This window comes from Schistocerca americana, chromosome X (genome assembly GCF_021461395.2).
Source record: "Schistocerca americana isolate TAMUIC-IGC-003095 chromosome X, iqSchAmer2.1, whole genome shotgun sequence".
NCBI lineage: Eukaryota > Metazoa > Arthropoda > Insecta > Orthoptera > Acrididae > Schistocerca > Schistocerca americana.
Genome location: NC_060130.1, coordinates 531863307 through 531881942, shown reverse-complemented (window position 1 = coordinate 531881942; position 18636 = coordinate 531863307). Strand labels below are relative to the sequence as shown.

The window sequence follows — 18636 nt, the reverse complement described above, 5'->3', positions numbered from 1 at the left end:
ACAAACAGCCAACGAGATTTCTCACTAGTGACACGAAGCCACTCAGTTTCAGGAAACATGGTGTCCAGTGCAGAATTTCTATTTGTATGCACTAGCAAAGTGACTATAATTATAAAAAGGGAGAATAATTGGAGAAAGGAATGTAGATGGTGGGTGCTAACTTCCTCAGTAAACGGTGTAGTCATGGAGCTTACTGTTCAGTGATGAGTGACCTGAAAGTTCAAGACATGAAAGATTTCAAACATTTTGTTTGTATGTCTATGACAAACTTTGAAGTATTACTAAATATGACAGTTGCAATACTATGCACTGAGGGATGCAAATTTTTGAGAAACTGTAACTGCTGCTGAACAACTTGTCATTACATTACGTTATGTTTTTTTAGCTACTGGAGATTCATACAGCTCCTTAATGTACATGCATAGGATTTCCATATCAAAAATTAGTGACATAATACCAAAAGTGTGTCAGGCTATAAAAAAGGCACCTCAGGGAGAAACTGAAGTAGGAACTTGTTATGTTTATTGATTTTTATTTAAAACTAAAAGCCATTAACTGCAGTTTGAAAACAAATTGATTTGGATAGTAAAACATTTAGTTGTCCTCACTTAAAATGTAACAAAATCTGGCTGCCCCTCATTCATGCCAATTGGTGCAAAGTTTATTTCCATTACTGCACTTGATTGATTCTGAAATTCATATAGTTCTTCAAGTTTTGCCTAAAAAATTATGTCCTGTGCCCTCTTCTGCAGGGTCGTAAGACATCTTTTGTTTCAAAATTCTCAAAGTTCACATTCCAAATATTTTGCAAATGACATAAACTTGTCCACCTTTTTCATTAGGATATGTTCACTTGACTTCCTCAAAATTTTCAATGCATGATCTGTCGAATTTTGTTGCACAAGATTGTCCTTCTTGTGTGGTGGATTTTGAGGTGGCTCCAAATCAGTAATCGAAGTACTGGTATTTTGTTCCTCTTTCAATTGTGTTTCCTCTTTGACACTTCACATGCACCCTAAAGAAAGGAAAAACACATTCTTCAGATTTTTTGTTTGTATTTTCAGGTACTGAATACTGAATTGCAATGTAAGGAAATTGCACGAGAATTTGAGATTTGCTGGAACTTTCCCAATTGCACAGGGGCTTTAGATGGAAAACACATGGGACTTGTTAATCCTGTTCATGGTGAAAGCACTTACTACAACTATAAAGACATTTTCAGCATTATGTTAATGGCATTAGTGGGTGCTGATTACCAATTTCTTTATGCAGATGTGTGAATGCAAGAATGTGTCTTAGATGGGAGGTGTATTTGATCTTACAACCTTTAATAAAGCTCTTCAAGAAGGTGAGCTGCACATACCGGGGCCGGACTCTCTGTCTGGTAGAACAGTGTCCTGTCCACACTCTATGTAATTGTTGCTGATGATGCCTTTGCAGTACACAAACATGTAATAAAACACTTTCCGGGTAATCATAACAAAGGCAGCAAAGAAAGAATATCTTAAGTACAGGTTCAGTAGAACCTGAAGAGTTCTTTAAAATGTCTTTGGAATACTATCCTCTTTTTTTTTTTCATTTGTACAAAAACCTATTCAGCTTGAACCCCATAAAACAACTATTGTGACTTTGTTCTGCCTTTATCTTTGTAACTTCCTAAGAAGAAATCAGGAAGCTCACCCACTTTATTCACCATCAGGTAGTTTTGATTCTGAAATTCTAGAAACAGAGACCATAGAACCTGGGAGATGGAGAGACCACCCCCAGTTAAATCATTATAATGAGTAGATAGAAATGTTCTCAAAGGCACTATGCAATTGAGAAATGAGTTTGCAGCACACTGAAGGATAAATGGAGTGGCAATATTTGTTTGCTTAGTGTCAATGATAGTTCAGTGATAGTTATCAAGTTCACTGAAAATGCTTTCCTTTTAATCCACTACTGTAAATAACACATTTGCATTTTTCAGTGTTATATCTATGATAAAAATCATGTAAAATAAATATGCTCTAACTTAACTCAAATGTGGATAAACTCATTCTTGGTTTGTTTACATCCTTCAGGAAGAGAAGAGAATTGGATATGTACACATCTTCTCTTCTCGATCCCAGCATCTTTGAAGATGAAGGTTTATTATGTTCTTGGAGGAATTGTGACCTGGGTGTATCAAGTTTGCTGTCCATCTACTTATCAGACATGCCAAATAAAGATGCTAGCTGGTATATTTCATCACGTTTGTTGTCATGGTTTTTATAAACTGCAGATGTAGGATCCCACAATGAGCGCATTTCGTGAAATTCTTCAGTAAGTTTTGCCACATTATTTTCTGGGCACTCCATCTTTGCAAACAAATGGAAAACAATGTTACACTGACTGCTATGGAACATACCCAGATATAATCTCCATGTACATGTGTACCCAAGATGCAACATCACAAGTCTGCCTGTGACTGTGCGTGCACAGTAAACAATGTATCTGGGATTTGTACCGTGTTTTCAATGAGTAAACAAATAGAGGAACATGTGCCAGAACAAAGTATTTCTCAGAATTCTAGCATCAATTTTGGAAGTTCATGTTGCAGGAACTTGCAAATTGTGCCACACTTCATTGGCTAGATGTTCAGGGCACAAATCTCTGTGACAAATCCCTCAGTGTGAACGTACCATAAGGAGTTACCACAATTTGTCATCTATGTTTGTCATTGGAAAATAGTAATAATACTAACTGAATACCCTCCCAGGGGACACCGCCTTATAGTAGGCACCTTCAGTGCCGGGCGGGAGGGTTTGCGTGCTTCGGTGAAGTCGAGAGCTATGCCGGTGGTAGCATAGCTACTGGCAGGGTCTCCCAAGCCGGACTGGTCTCGACAGAGGAGCCAGACAAAGTGTGTCCCACAACATAGGGCAGGGAGGGCTCTAGAGGCGTAGTGAAGCCAGCTTCCCTAGAGGAGTAAACCTCATACAAATCCTGGTCCTCCAGGTTGGGGGTTGGGCATGGGGCTAATAACCCCATACTGTAAAAAAAAGAATATTACGGAAATTCAACAGAAGCCTCGGAAACTGGATGGAAAGCATGTATCACGACCCCGGCAAAGGAAACGGATAAAGGATCTAACAGTAGCATCGTGGAATGTGAGGATGGCTAGGACACTTGGAGAGAATGGCAGAGGATAGAATTCCAAAGAAAATGATGAAAGGTATGATCCATTCAGTTAGGCGAAAAGGGAGACCTAGAAGAAGATGGATCGATGAGGTAATAATGGATATCACCAATATGGGAGTCCGGTGGTGGAAAAGAGCAGCAAATAACCGAGAAGTGTGGAGGAAGATTGTTGAAGAAGCCAAGGCTCACCAAGGGCTGTAGAGCTACTGAAGAAGAAGAAGACTAACTGAATATCATAAACCAGAAGTCCACATTACCACAATGTCATCTTTGTCATTAATGAAAAATGTAGGCATTTTGTTTCATAAGTTTTGGTTTGCACATGTTCTTAAACTCATCCTGTTGATATTATCCTGTCCCAATTAATACCGGTGTATGTACATGGCATAGTTCTGATGATTCTTCGTTTTTTCTAACATATTCTTGGCTGTGGTTGCACATTTGGAAATTTTCACCTCAGTACATATACGGTATACAGTTTGTTTAAGCATTTTGGACTCTGACTGATCTGCTGGGCTAATTACTGTAAATGCAGTGTGCATATTCACTTTGAAGCTGTCTCACTTCCTTTTGTTGAAAACAATAATTATTTAGTGCATTATCTTACATAAATAGATTTATAGACACAATTTCACATTTATACAACATTTATTTTTTCTGGTGAGACAATTTAATGACATCTTATTAAATAATTTACATTATGTTATATAAATAGATATATAGACACCACTTCACATTTATACAACATTTATTTTTCTGGTGAGACTATTTAATGACATCTTGTTAAAGAATTTACACTATGTTATATAAGCAGATTTATAGACACCATTTCACATTTATACATTTATTTTCTCTGGTGAAACAATTTAATGAAATCTTATTAAATAATTTATAAATATTTTTAAATTTGTACAAAGTTGTTAGTAATATAAAACATTTAACATACATTCTTAATCATTATTTAATACTTAAAAGTATCATGAGTTGTTATGTCAAGTCAGAGAGTAACAGTTAGTTGTATGTAATATTCCAATGTTGCAGTGTAAGTAATAAAATGTATAGGTTCCATTACCTCCACTAAAAGTTCTGAAATACTGATAGATTTATCATCATTCTTTTATTTAGAGGTGACTGACATCATTTTAATACAGTATATGAAGTGTCACAAGATAAAATATTTTGGCTTACTGAGTGGCATAAAATAAATTTTACATGCAAATATTTTTTTTATGTGTGGAGAGAAACATTATTGTCACAATCACTAATAGTAGAATGATTTTGTACAAAACATCAACCTGAGATCAACATCAAATATATACGTATATTTAAAAAAAAAATCACCTGCCTCATAAAGCTTTATAAATAGTGTTTTATTTCTTCAGTTAGAAGGCACTTAGTAGTTGACTTGCTTCTCTTTACTGCATTCTTCAATGACTTAGTCATATTGCAAACTGTGAAGGATGGATGTTAGTATCTGTGTGCTTGATACAAATTATGCAAAGGAATCCATTCAGGAGTTTCATTTCCATGCTGAAATCCTTTATGAATTCTGGAGTATGTTGACTCAGTGCTGCTACCACACTGTAAAAATATAAAAAATAGATTGGCAAACACATAATCAAATTAAATTAAACAGAATTTTCCTTTTACGCAGTGGGATAACATTAGATCACATTATTTGAAATAATAAAAAGGTAACTAGCTATCTTTTGCTTCTTAACTGCAGAGTGTGAAAGGCTGAAACAAACTGGAGTAATGAGCTAAAAAAAATTGTCAACTCATTACATAATACAGTAGAAAATGCATGCACTCCTGCAATACACTGTCTATGTCTTCTACCAGTAATATCAAATACACTATTCATTTGTGGGTCATTAAGGTGTATGTTATCATTGCTTTCATTTATTCCATTAAATGTTTACTCTTCAGTCCTCGGCATCATCTACAACAGTGCGACTAATACAACAAATACCATAATTTTAAGTTGGCAATATGACATTATATTCTTGAATGAATCTTGCTTTAGTTTTTTACAGTTCGCTATTTGAATTTACAGCATTCAATACTGATGTCATCAGTCTCTACATAAAATTCTTTTTGAGTAGTTGAGTCTTAGACTTAACAGAAATATTTGCTTTTAATGTGTTAAAACAACAGTCAGGTGCCAGTCTCTGTTGGTGATGCACCAGGAGAGTAGTAAGTCATATTTAGCTATTCCTGTTGGTTTTCACAGTTTAATTCTTATATTACTTGCATGTTTTTTTGTGATTGCATAGATAAATTCTTAAATTCATTCCATGTTTTTGCATTTGAGAGAGTAGTCTTGTGTTTTAGTAACTGTATTGTGTACATTTGTGCACTCTATAGTGCAGTTGTTATTGTTTTTGAATGGCCAGTCATTGTTCATTACAGAAGCCACCCACCAGCCTCCATTGCTGATGCACCAGGAGAGCAACAAATCACACATTTAGCATCTTTTATTTGCTTTTATAGTTTAAATCTTAAGTTAGTAGTAGTAGTAGCAGCATAGATAGGAGGTATGCACGTTGTGAGCAAGTGCATGAGGATCTGGCTGCAATTCATGAGCAGCTGAAGCCACCAATGGCTGTGATCAGCTGTTTGCAGGCTGGCCTCAGGGTGTAGTGGTGGTGGAGCTGGTGCATTGCATGATACACCACAAGTGTCGCATGTTTCGTCCATGGGCTCTGCTGCCGAGGCACCTTCCAGTACACCCAACACAGGGCAGCCACACTCACTGCAGAGTGAGTGGCAGCATGTTAGGCAGTCATGTCACTTGAGGCAGAGAGTCAATGTGGAAATGTGGAGGCTGGCTATCTGTCTTCACCCATTCACCCTGTGAGGGGACAATGCCACAGTCCGAGCTGGTACACAGGAGGTGGAGGGGGGGGGGGGGGGTCCAATGTTAGGTGCATTATGAAACCCCTTAGGGAGACAGAGTCCGGGGCCAGAAAGAAGTCCAACATGTGCTTGTTTGTTGTTTGATGGAGGGCCTCATCCGAGATGTAGAGGAGACCCTGCCTGCAGCTCTCAAGTGTGTAGGGTGCAGTCATTTGCAACTTGTTGTTCATGGTGGCATCAATGATGCCTGCGCTTGTGCTCCGAGGCCATCCTCATTTTGCATGGGTGGCTGGTGGAAGTGATGAAGGCTGCTGACCAAGTTCGCAGGATGCAAGGAGAGCTGACAATGAGCAGCATGGTTCGCAGAACTGATTGGGACTCTCTGGTTTGGAGCTGACTGAAGGGCCTCAGCCAAGGACTCCATTGATTCTGTGATGGTCTTAGCTGCAGATTTGTGGCCCTGCATTATGGGGTGAAGAATTGTAGGACTCCATGTGATAGGTAAGTTGTGCACTACACAAAGGAAGCAGCTACTTTAATAGTAGACTACTTGTGGAGTGCACATGCGGGTTGTATAGACTAGGTGGTAGTCTGAGGTTTTATGATGAATGCTCACCAGGCTATATGCAGAGAGAAAAATCAGATGGTATACAAAATAAAGAAACTTCCACTGTCACAATTTTAACAGTGAACTGTCAAAGTATTTGCAACAAAGTTCCTGACCTTCATGCCCTTCAGGAAAGTTGTCACCTTCAAATTACTCTCTGAACTAAGAACTGCTTGTAACCTGAAGTAGAAAGCATTGATAAATTTAGTGAAGCATGGAATATATATTGACCAACATATCAGACGCCACAGGAGAGAGAGTGTTCAATTCAGTTGACAAAAATATAATGTCTATCAAGGTCAAAATTGAGCCTGACTGTGAAGTTATCTGGACAGGAGTAGTTACCCTAGGCAAACTAATGTCAATTATAGGATGTTTTTATGAGCCACTTAATTTAGCCTTAACAGATGAAGAATCATTCAAAGAAAGTCTACACTCAGTAGCAGGGAAAACCTGAGATTATACGATAATAGTTGGAGGCAACTTTAATCTACTGCATGTGGACTTGGACATCTATGGGTTCATTGCAGGTGGCATGGACAGGAAGTCTTATTGAATATATTTTCCAAAAACTGTTTTGAGCAGCTAGTTCAACATTCCAAATGCAGTGAAAGTACTTAAGACATTGTAGCTACAAACAGGCCTACTCTTACTGACAATGTCAGTATAGAGAGAGAGATTAGCACTCAATATATCATAGCAATGATGGTTACTGAAGTTAAGAAATCCATCAAGAAGGCTAGGAGATAAATTATGCTGTAAAGAGCAGATAAGCTGTTGTTAGCATCCCACTTAGACAATGAATGAACAACATTTAGTTCCAATATGATGGCCATAAATGAATTACGAGCATAGTTTAAACTGACTGTAAATCACACCATGGATAAGAACACGCTGAATAAATGGATTAAGGATGGAAAAGATCCACCATCAGTTAACAATAAAATTTGGAAAATGCTGAGGAAGCAGAGATTGTTGCACTCTTGGATCAATAAAGAACGCATGCTGAAGTGGCCGTGCAGTTAAAGGCGCTGCAGTCTGGAACCGCCAGATCACTACGGTCGCAGGTTCGAATCCTGCCTCGGGCATGGATGTTTGTGATGTCCTTAGGTTAGTTAGGTTTAACTAGTTCTAAGTTCTAGGGGACTAATGACCTCAGCAGTTGAGTCCCATAGTGCTCAGAGCCATCAATAAAGAACGCTCAAGTGTCAACAAATACAAGTTAGTAGATGTTCATGTGTCGGTAAGAAGATTGATGCATGAAGTGTGTAACAATTTTCACCATCACACTGTAGCAAAAGATTTAGTGAAGAACCAGAGAAAATTCTGGTCCTACATAAAATCAATAAGTGGGTTGAAGGCTTATGTCCTTTCATTCTTCAACTAGTCTGGTGCGGCAATAGAAGATAGCAAAAGGAAAGCTGCAGTTTTAAATCTCGCATTTAAGAAATCGTTCATGCACGAAGGTCATACAAACATACTGTTGTTTGACTGTCACACAGGCTCCCACATGGAGGACAGTAATAGGAACCTCTGGCATAGAGAAGCACCTAAAAGAGTTGGAAACAAATCAGTCACCAGATCCAGACACAACCCTATTTCAGTTTTACAGAGGCACTGGCCCCTTACTTAGCTTGCATTTACCATGAATCTTTCACCCAACACAAAGTCCCAAGTGACTGTAAAAAAGCACTGATGACTCCCATATGTAAGAAGGGTAAAAGAATGAAATTCACATGATTACAGACCGATATCCTTATGGTATTTCTGCTGTCTGACACTATTATTGCATTTATTTCACTATATAAATTTAAGCCTTAGGCCATTTTCAAGTGTTATGATGTCAAAAATCATTCAGCTTGTGTGAAACACAAGTTATCGCCAAAAAATGTAAATCAGAATGTACTTATAAGCCAATTGTCTGAAAAGTAGCTGCGAGAACATATATTCAATATACAAAAAGTCTGTAAACTAGTATGTGTGGCAAATGTAGTGAAGCTGTGATGTAAATAAGACATCCAAAAGAAAGGCATAAGCTTAATTTCTGTATCACTGTATCTAAACATCAACTGATGTTTAGACACAGTGAAGTGACTGTGGCTCAAAAAGAAAAAGAAAAAAAATCCTTAACATTGGTTTGTTGCAGAATTCTTATACATAACTTATTCTGAGTTTGAGTGTAATAAATTACATACAGACAGAAAATCATTTGTATTAAACTCAGCTTGCCCTTTTCTCATGTGATATCCTGCAATCCATGGATGGACGGCGATGGGGTATTCCATATTCCTAGATTTCCAGAAATCATTTGACACAGCAGCCCACTGCACAGTGTTAACGAAAGTCCAAGCATATGGATCATGCTCCCAGATATATGAAGGCTTGAAGACCTCTTAAGTAGTAGAACCCAGTACATTGTCCTCAATGGTGAGTGTTAATTGGAGACAATGGTGTCATCAGGAGTGCCCCAGGGAGGTGTAGTAGGACCACTCTTATTCTCTCTAAATATAAATGAAAGCCTGTTGGCACTCTGTGCATGAATCAAACAGCATTAAACAACTAAACTCTGTCCAAACATGCTTTGGAAGGCCCAACAGTACTGACCGGCTGCTGTGTGATCCTCAGCCCACAGGCATCACTGGAAACGGATATGGAGGGGCATGTGGTCAGCACATTGCTCTCCTGGCTGTATGTCACTTTACGAGACCAGAGCGGCTACTTTTCAATCAAGTAGCTCCTCAGTTTGCCTCATAAGGGCTGAGTGCACCCCGCTTGCCAACAGCGCTTGCAGACAGGACAGTTACCTATCCAGCACCCATCCAAGTGCTAACCAAGCCCGACAGTGCTTAACTTCGGTGATATAACAGGAACTGGTGTTACCACTATGGCATGGCCATTGTCCAAATAGTATTAGCAAGACAAATATTTATTCAGTTTTAAGTATTACAATTGAATGGTCTTCTCTGCATCTGTGGCAAGGGCAATAGATGAAGCACACAACAGTAGAATGTGCTGACAGACATCTCTGCCACAGAAAGATATCATGGCAGCACCAAGCCATATCAAACCAGGCCAGTGTGCCACATAGCAATCAGGGTGTCGAACAGGTTGAGGACCAATACTGCAAATATTACAAATAATGTGTCATACTGCAAATACTGTAAATAATATGTCAAATCCTAGAAGTTATTGCTTCATTTTGCTCAAGCAACAAGTCTGAATTGTTAATTCTGTAACATGACCTCACTGAGAAGGGATCAAAATGTCATCCTGACAGCTCAGCATGATGCTGCGAAAATGGCTAAATGTTCCACAACAACACCTTTCAGCCTTCTGAGATCGCAGAAAAGCAACAAGCTGAAGTACTGAAAGCCACTATAGTGACACCGAGGTGCAGCAAAGAATGCTGAAAAGCCAGAGCCTAGAAAATGAGGATACATGTGGTCATCCATTGCAAAACATAATGTCATTGCTTCACATGGACAGCAATAAATACTCAGGCTTCCAAGCCCACATGTGACCCTATCACGTGCTGCCTATATTTTGTCAGATGATAACAGTCTTCTGCATTTGAAACTGGCAGCAGAATGGTTTTACTCCACTATTGTCTATTTCACATAAGACCCAAAAAGATAAGATAAGAGATATTAGGTCTTGTACGGAAGCATGCAAACAGTCATTTTTCCCTCGCTCCATTTGCGAGTGAAACAGGAAAGGAAATGACTAGTAGTGGTACAATATACCCTCTACCATGCACCATGCAGTGCCTTGCCGAGTATGTAGGTGTAGATGTAACAGTTTGGAGAAAAAATGAACACCACTTGTCTGTCCAATAATAATAAACAGTTATTTATCAATGTTCATTGTATGCAGGTGGCTGGTTTATCACTGACATTAAAAAGGAATAGTTAGCCACCATTGCCCTTCAAATATGTGTGTACTTGTGTGAACACATGCACTTGTCTGCCTACACGCATGCATCTACATCTACACCTACATCTACGAGGGCAGTTCAATAAGTAATGCAACACATTTTTTTTCTCGGCCAATTTTGGTTGAAAAAACCGGAAATTTCTTGTGGAATATTTTCAAACATTCCCGCTTCGTCTCGTATAGTTTCATTGACTTCCGACAGGTGGCAGCGCTGTATGGAGCTGTTAAAATGGCGTCTGTAACGGATGTGCGTTGCAAACAACGGGCAGTGATCGAGTTTCTTTTGGCGGAAAACCAGGGCATCTCAGATATTCATAGGCGCTTGCAGAATGTCTACAGTGATCTGGCAGTGGACAAAAGCATGGTGAGTCGTTGGGCAAAGCGTGTGTCATCATCGCCGCAAGGTCAAGCAAGAATGTCTGATCTCCCGCGTGCGGGCCGGCCGTGCACAGCTGTGACTCCTGCAATGGCGGAGCGTGCGAACACACTCGTTCGAGATGATCGACGGATCACCATCAAACAACTCAGTGCTCAACTTGACATCTCTGTTGGTAGTGCTGTCACAATTGTCCACCAGTTGGGATATGCAAAGGTTTGTTCCCGCTGGGTCCCTCGTTGTCCAACCGAACACCATAAAGAGCAAAGGAGAACCATCTGTGCGGAATTGCATGCTTGTCATGTGGCTGAGGGTGACAATTTCTTGTCAAAGATTGTTACAGGCGATGAAACATGGGTTCATCACTTCGAACCTGAAACAAAACGGCAATCAATGGAGTGGCGCCACACCCACTCCCCTACCAAGAAAAAGTTTAAAGCCATACCCTCAGCGGGTAAAGTCATGGTTACAGTCTTCTGGGACGCTGAAGGGGTTATTCTGTTCGATGTCCTTCCCCATGGTCAAGCGATCAACTCTGAAGTGTATTGTGCTACTCTTCAGAAATTGAAGAAACGACTTCAGCGTGTTCGTAGGCACAAAAATCTGAACGAACTTCTCCTTCTTCATGAGAACGCAAGACCTCACACAAGTCTTCGCACCCGAGAGGAACTCACAAAACTTCAGTGGACTGTTCTTCCTCATGCACCCTACAGCCCCAATCTCGCACCGTCGGATTTCCATATGTTTGGCCCAATGAAGGACGCAATCCATGGGAGGCACTACACGGATGATGCAGAAGTTATTGATGCAGTACGACGTTGGCTCCGACATCGACCAGTGGAATGGTACCGTGCAGGCATACAGGCCCTCATTTCAAGGTGGCGTAAGGCCGTAGCATTGAATGGAGATTACGTTGAAAAATAGTGTTGTGTAGCTAAAAGATTCGAGAATAACCTGGTGTATTTCAATGCTGAATAAAACAACCCCTGTTTCAGAAAAAAATGTGTTGCATTACTTATTGAACTGCCCTCGTACATCTACTTGGTTACTCTGCAATTAACACTTAAGTGCCTGGCAGAGGGTTCATTGAACCATTGTCATACTACTTTTCTACCATTCCACTCTCAAATGGCGCGTGGGAAAAAGGAACACCTAAATCTTTCCGTTCAAGCTCTGATTTCTCTTATTTTATTATGATGATCATTTCTCCCTATGTAGGTGGGTGTCAACAAAATATTTTCACATTTGGAAGAGAAAGTTGGAGATTGAAATATTGTAAATAGATCTTGCTGCAAAGAAAACCGCCTTTGTTTCAGTGACTGCCACCCCAACTCACGTATCGTATCAGTGGCACTCTCACCCCTATTACGCGATAACACGAAATGAGCTGCCCGTCTTTGCACTTATTTGATGTACTCCGTCAATCCTACGTGGAAAGGATCCCACACTGCGCAGCAATATTCCAGCAGAGGATGGAAAAGTGTAATGTAGGCTGTCTCCTTAGTGGGTTTGTCGCATCTTCTAAGTTTTCTGCCAACAAAGCGCAGTCTTTGTTTCGCCTTTCCCACAATATTACCTATGTGGTCTTTCCAATTTAAGTTGCTTGTGATTGTAATTCCTAGGTATTTAGTCAATTGACAGCCCTTAGCTTTGTGCGGTGTATCGTATACCCAAAATTTATCGGATTTCTTTTCGTACCAGTGTGGATGACCTTGCTCTTTTCTTTGTTTAATGCCAATTGCCACTTTTCGCGCCATATAGAAATTTTCTCTAGATCATTTTGTAATTGGAATTGATCATCTGATGATTTTACTAGATGCTAAATTACAATGTCATCTGCAAACAATCTAAGGGGGCTGCTCAGATCATTACCTAAATCATTTACGTAAATCAGGAACAGCAGAGGGCCCATGACACTACCTTGCAGAATGCCAGATATCACTTCTGTTCTACTCGATGATTTATCATCTCTCACTATGAACTGTGACCTCTCTGAGAGGAAATCACGAATCCAGTGACATAACTGAGACAATACTTCATATGCATGCAATTTGATTAATAGTCACTTGTGAGGAATGGTATCAAAAGCCTTCTGTAAATCTAGGAATATGGAATCGATCTGAGATCCCTTGTCGACAGCACTCATTACTTTATGGGAATAAAGAGCTAGCTGTGTTGCACAAGAATGATATTTTCTGAATCCGTGTTGGTTATGTATCAATAAGTCATTTTCTTCAAGGTGATTCATAATGTTTGAGTACAGTATGTGCTCCAAAATCCTACTGCAAATTGAGGTCAGTGATATGGGTCTGTAATTCAATGGGTTACTCCTATTTCCTTTCTTGAATATTGGTGTGACCTGTGCTACTTTCCAGTCTTTAGGAACAAACCCTTTGTCAAGTGAGTGGTTGTATATGATTGCTAAGAAAGGCACTATTGTGTATGCATACTCTGAAAGGAACCTGATTGGTGTACCATCTGGACCGGAAGACTTGCCTTTCTTAAGTGATTTGAGTTGTTTAGCAACACCTAAGATATCTACTTTTATGTCACTCATGCTAACAGCTGTACTGGTTTCGAATCATGGAATATTTACTTCGTCTTATTATGGAAAACTATATTTGGTAACTTCGCTTTAGTGGAACCATCATCGGTAACATTTCCATTGCCACTGCGCAGTGATGGTATTGACTGTTTTTTTGCCACTGGTGTACTTAATATATGACCAGAATCTCTTTGGGTTTTCTACCATATTTTGAGACAATGTTTCATTGCAGGAACTATTAAAAGCATTTTGCATTGACATCCACACTAAATTTCGAGCTTCCATGAAACTTAGCCAGTCTTGAGGATTTTGCATTCTTCTGAATTTGGCATGCTTTTTTCATTGCTTCTGCAGTGTTCTGATGTGTTTTGTGTACCATGGTGGATCAGTCCCATCTCTTATTAAGTTATGCGAAATATGTCTGCTTGTGTCTGTATATGTGTGGATGGATGTGTGTGTGTGCGCGTGTGTATACCTGTCCTTTTTTCCCCCTAAGGTAAGTCTTTCCGCTCCCGGGGTTGGAATGACTCCTTACCCTCTCCCTTAAAACCCGCATCCTTTCGTCTTTCCCTCTCCTTTCCTCTTTCCTGACGAAGCAACCGTTGGTTGCGAAAGCTTGAAATTCTGTGTGTGTGTTCGTGTGTTTTTTTATTGTGTCTATCTACCAGCGCTTTCCCATTTGGTATGTCATGGAATCTTTGTTTTTAATATATTTTTCGCAGAGAGTATGTCCCACACTGTTAGATCATCAACCTGCCAATGGAAGATGACAATGATCCATGATGACCCACAGGGATGTACCACACTGTGACAAATCGTGTAGTCAGCTGATCCTGATCCCAATGGACCGGGAGGCCCTTGGCCACTGAAGCGCCTGCAGCGATGATCAGAAAAAGAAGCACTAGATGGCCCTCTCACCCAGCAATGATGACAATGTTAGCATGATCAGCACCACAATAGGTACTAGTGTTGGAAGAGCATCAGTCCCCCCTTCAGCAACATGGTAGATGGTGACCAGTTCTAAGCTCCATGAGTGGCAGATCACAGTTACTCAGATACTGTCATCTCGGGAATGGCAAGCAGTATGTTCATGAGAAGTGCTGGAAAAACTAATACAGGGATGTCACAACACCATAATAATCACTGAATTGAGTGCTCTGGTACAAACAGTATCGATCCTAATGGACAGCTGAATTGAGAGCTAGAGAACCACAGTATTTATGGAAATGAGCTGGAGATACTGACATGAGGCACTGCTGTTCATAATGACTGAATGTGGCTCACTTCTTTACTAGTGGTCAGTAGTCCTTGTTCTGCTGTGTTTGCTTAACAATTTGTTACAGTCTCTTAACTCCACTGTCAAGTCTCTGAAATTTGTTATTGCATCTGCGGTAATACTTGTTGCTTCATGTAGCAAGAGCTAACAAATATACCTCCATCTCTTTCTCCCTCTTGGTTGACAATATGCTAAATGTGTAACTTGTGCTTGGCAATTGGTGCTTATGTAGCAGAGTGTGCTTATGTACAGACCAACTTACAGGTTTGATTGTTTCTTTCTGCTGCACAGCTATGTCATCGCCTCTGCCAGGTGTCACCTGTCGCTGTGCTAGCATGAACTTAATAAAAGTTTAATTTCTTCCCCTATTCTGCTCTGTGGCATAAAAGTGATAGTGGGTGTTTTGGACAGTTTGATTGAGCTCGGATTAGGTTCCATTATGTACTGTATATGAGAGATGAGAATGTTCTTATTTTGAAAATTGAAAGAAAAAGAGATTGACATTAAAAACAATCATCCTCCAGATCTGAGCCATATTTTATTCTAGATGCAATTATTTGTTATAGTCTCTAGGAAGCAGAGCTTGTAGCACCTGGAACTTTAAACCAGCCATACGTATTCCAACCCAGACACAGGTCATGCTCCTTTCTTCAGTAGGTGAAGATGTAGTGGATATAAATGTCTTCCTCTAATGAAGTGACTACACAAAATATTGGCTTCACTTAGTGTTTAAGGGAAACGAAAAACTTTGCAAAAATGTAGAGTATGCATTATGGGCAGTGTCCAGTAGACCAGCATTAATAACAGTCAAGCCTAACCTACCCTCCATAGAGAAATATCTGACAAGAACAGATGAGTCCACAGCAGCAACACAACTGAAAGTAGATAGAGAATCATCAGGAAAGCATAGGAAGCAGCCACAGAATCAAACAAACCAAACAGGACTGCTTCTTCATTGACCCCCCTCTATGCAGAAGTGCTTTCTGCACAGAAACCTCTTGTTGAAGATGCACCATCAAGAGCAGTAACAGAAAAACTACCATGAAAGAAACCAGAAAGGAAGGCAAAAGTGCAGCTTTCTGTAATTACTGCAACAACATCGCCAGCAGCAGTGACTCCAACAGCTCCATCAACGACTTCAGCAGTTTCACCACCAGTGGAATTGCCAGCAACAGCAGTGGAAACAGCAGCAATACCATCAGTATCAATGAAGAGGTACTAGCAACAGCAGTGGCGCCAAGAACACCAGCCACAGTAAGTGTCAACTTAAGGCCAAGATGGCCTGAAACGAAAAAGGATTTTTTCTCTCCCATCCCCCAAAAAAGACCAAATGTGACAACATTACTTAAGGTACAGTCTCACAACAATGATATTGATAAATCTAGTCATTCAATTTTAATTAATAAAACAATGCCAGAATCTTCTCACAGAAATGTATTGACTAGTATAAATCATTAGTCTGTCACAAAAATCTATTTTCGTAATGTGCAGGAACTTAAGAATAAGCTAAATGAGTTAGAACTGTTAACAGTATCAACAGTGGACTATCAGACACCCAAGTACTGTGTATTACTGAACACTGTATGAGGTCTCTCAAAACAGAATCAGTTGTATTAGCACAATTTAGGCTAGTGCACACCTTTTCAAGAAAAAACTTCAGAGGTGAATGAAGCTGCATATTTGTAAAAGACACTGTTTCAGCTGCTCCAATACATATTCAATTCCTACTCTATTGAAAAACACATGGAATTGTCTGGTATTGAAACCAAAGATACTGATGATCATGTAATATCAGTTTATAGCTCTCCCTTGGGCAACTTGCACTTCTTTTATAGAAATTTCACACCAGCATTAGAAAAAGTGATGAAAAGAAAACTATCAATGGTCATAATTTATGATGACTTTAATATCAATTTCCTCACTGAAGGCAATGATCAGTCTGACTTTAAAAACTTTATGAAATGTTACAACCTTAATATGAAGGGTACATCCCAAACTGGGGTAACTAGCCAAAATGTTTGGGTTAACTAGCCAAAATGTAAGCACTCTTGACCAAATGATTAGCAACAAGGATTGTTCTGTTAGATTATAAATTTGGGATTTTTTGACCATAATGCACTGATTTTACAGACAGTCTTTCTTAAATACAAACATTCAACTCAAAAAAATGACTATACAATGTAGAAGTTTCTGTCAAAGCAATGTACTCAAATTTATGTCCCATATGAGAAAAAACTGGGAGACTGTATACCACTCTCAAACAGTAGATGGAAAATTTGAAACTTTTCTAAACATTGAAGGTATTTTTGTTCTGTCACTGCAACTATACAAATGCATGATTTTTTTTCACCAGATGTGTTTGACTTTATTGAGGTAAAGCATCATCAGCGTCTGTAATTAAGTTTTTACATTTTGATTTGATTTTAGATCAAAAACTGTTTGTTAAGAATATGTGGATTTGTATTTAAATCCAATCACTAAAATCAAATCAAAATGTAAAAACTTAATTGCAGACCACTCACTGATGATGCTTTACCTCAATAAAGCGAAACGCGCCTGGTGAAAAAAATCATGCATTTTTGTAGCCGCAGTGACAGAACAAAAATACTCTCAAGAACTGTAAAGCAACTACGGACACTATGACCACACAAATGAAGAATTTTCTAAACATTTTCTGCTGCTATTTCAACTATCAATTCCTTTTAAAAACAAAAATCGTATGTAACAATGGAGCATCCTCCAATTGGATCACAGCAGGTATTATGCGGACACTATGTCATGGCAGTTTTAGGCGGGGAGTGTTTTGAACTGTAATTGTGTACTATACCAGTAGAGGTCAGGCCTGAACTACCACTACCAACTGCAGCAAACAATTGTGCTGTAGCCACTACCAAATGCTTTGTGTACTCCATTTTTCTGTCTGTTGTGGATTGCTTCTTCTTCTTCTTCCTTTTTTTAAATGCGACCCTCACCAAAACAAAAGGAATCTGTGATCCCTATGACCGATATGTCAGTTTTGCTTCTGTGGAAGCACAGAATGCGGAGTATCCAAGCGGGAGGGCCTCTTCTCTCGGGCAGTCTAAGTTCTCATTTGTTTATGGTCATGGCTGACTGCCATGATATACTGTATGCATAATATCATAACATCAGCAAAGAGAAAGAGTGAGCTGTTCTCCCTCAGGGAGACTAAACTTTGCAACAGTAAACAATTTACAAAAAAACTTTACTGCATACAAAAGAATATTTATAAATGTGAGTGCTGCTAAAAAACTACAAAATGACATCCTTCTGAAGTCTTCATACAACAAAAGCAAATACCCAAGGCAAATAATCAACACAAAAACAGGTAGAAATAGGAAAAATGTAAGTAACATTAAACTTAAAGTAAATTCAACTTTAATTGCTGACCAAGAGGAAGTAGCTCAGGAATTTAATTCATACCTTATTGAAACTATAGTAACACTAACAGAGCATCTAAAAAGTAGTGGCCTCCCTCAATCAGTCCTCAGTACCTCCATTAAGACAATTTTTCATCACCTACATGGGAAGCAGAGATAGAAAAATTAATCAGTAGTAAATTAAACAAAAAAATCATCAGGAGTAGAAGACATTATCCCCTGCTTCTTTCTCCATAGATGCAGTAAAATTATTAGTAAGCCACTGTCTCACAAACAAGTGCTTCATTTTTTGATACAATATTTCCAAGAAAACTTAAAATGGCAAAAATCATACCCCAAAGGTATCCAAAGAAGATCCTAACAACTACTGTCCAGTTGCAGTGCTTTCACTATTCAGTAAAATATTTGAGTATGAAGTGGCTATCAGACTTAACTCATTTCCCAGAAAAAATAACATTCTTTCCTCTGCTCAGTATGGTT

At 39.2% G+C, this 18636-nt stretch overlaps 1 protein-coding gene across 1 annotated transcript in view; it reads right to left on the bottom strand.

Moving 5' to 3' along the window:
- Positions 1-4513: 4513 nt before the first annotated feature.
- Positions 4514-18636, bottom strand: part of LOC124556124 (Down syndrome cell adhesion molecule-like protein Dscam2) — a 123235-nt gene continuing 109112 nt past the window's right edge. Inside the window, exon 9 of the mRNA XM_047130143.1 lies at positions 4514-4743. Coding sequence (XP_046986099.1) covers positions 4630-4743 — 114 coding nt within the window. The 3' untranslated portion in view covers positions 4514-4629. The remainder of the gene's footprint in view (positions 4744-18636) is intronic.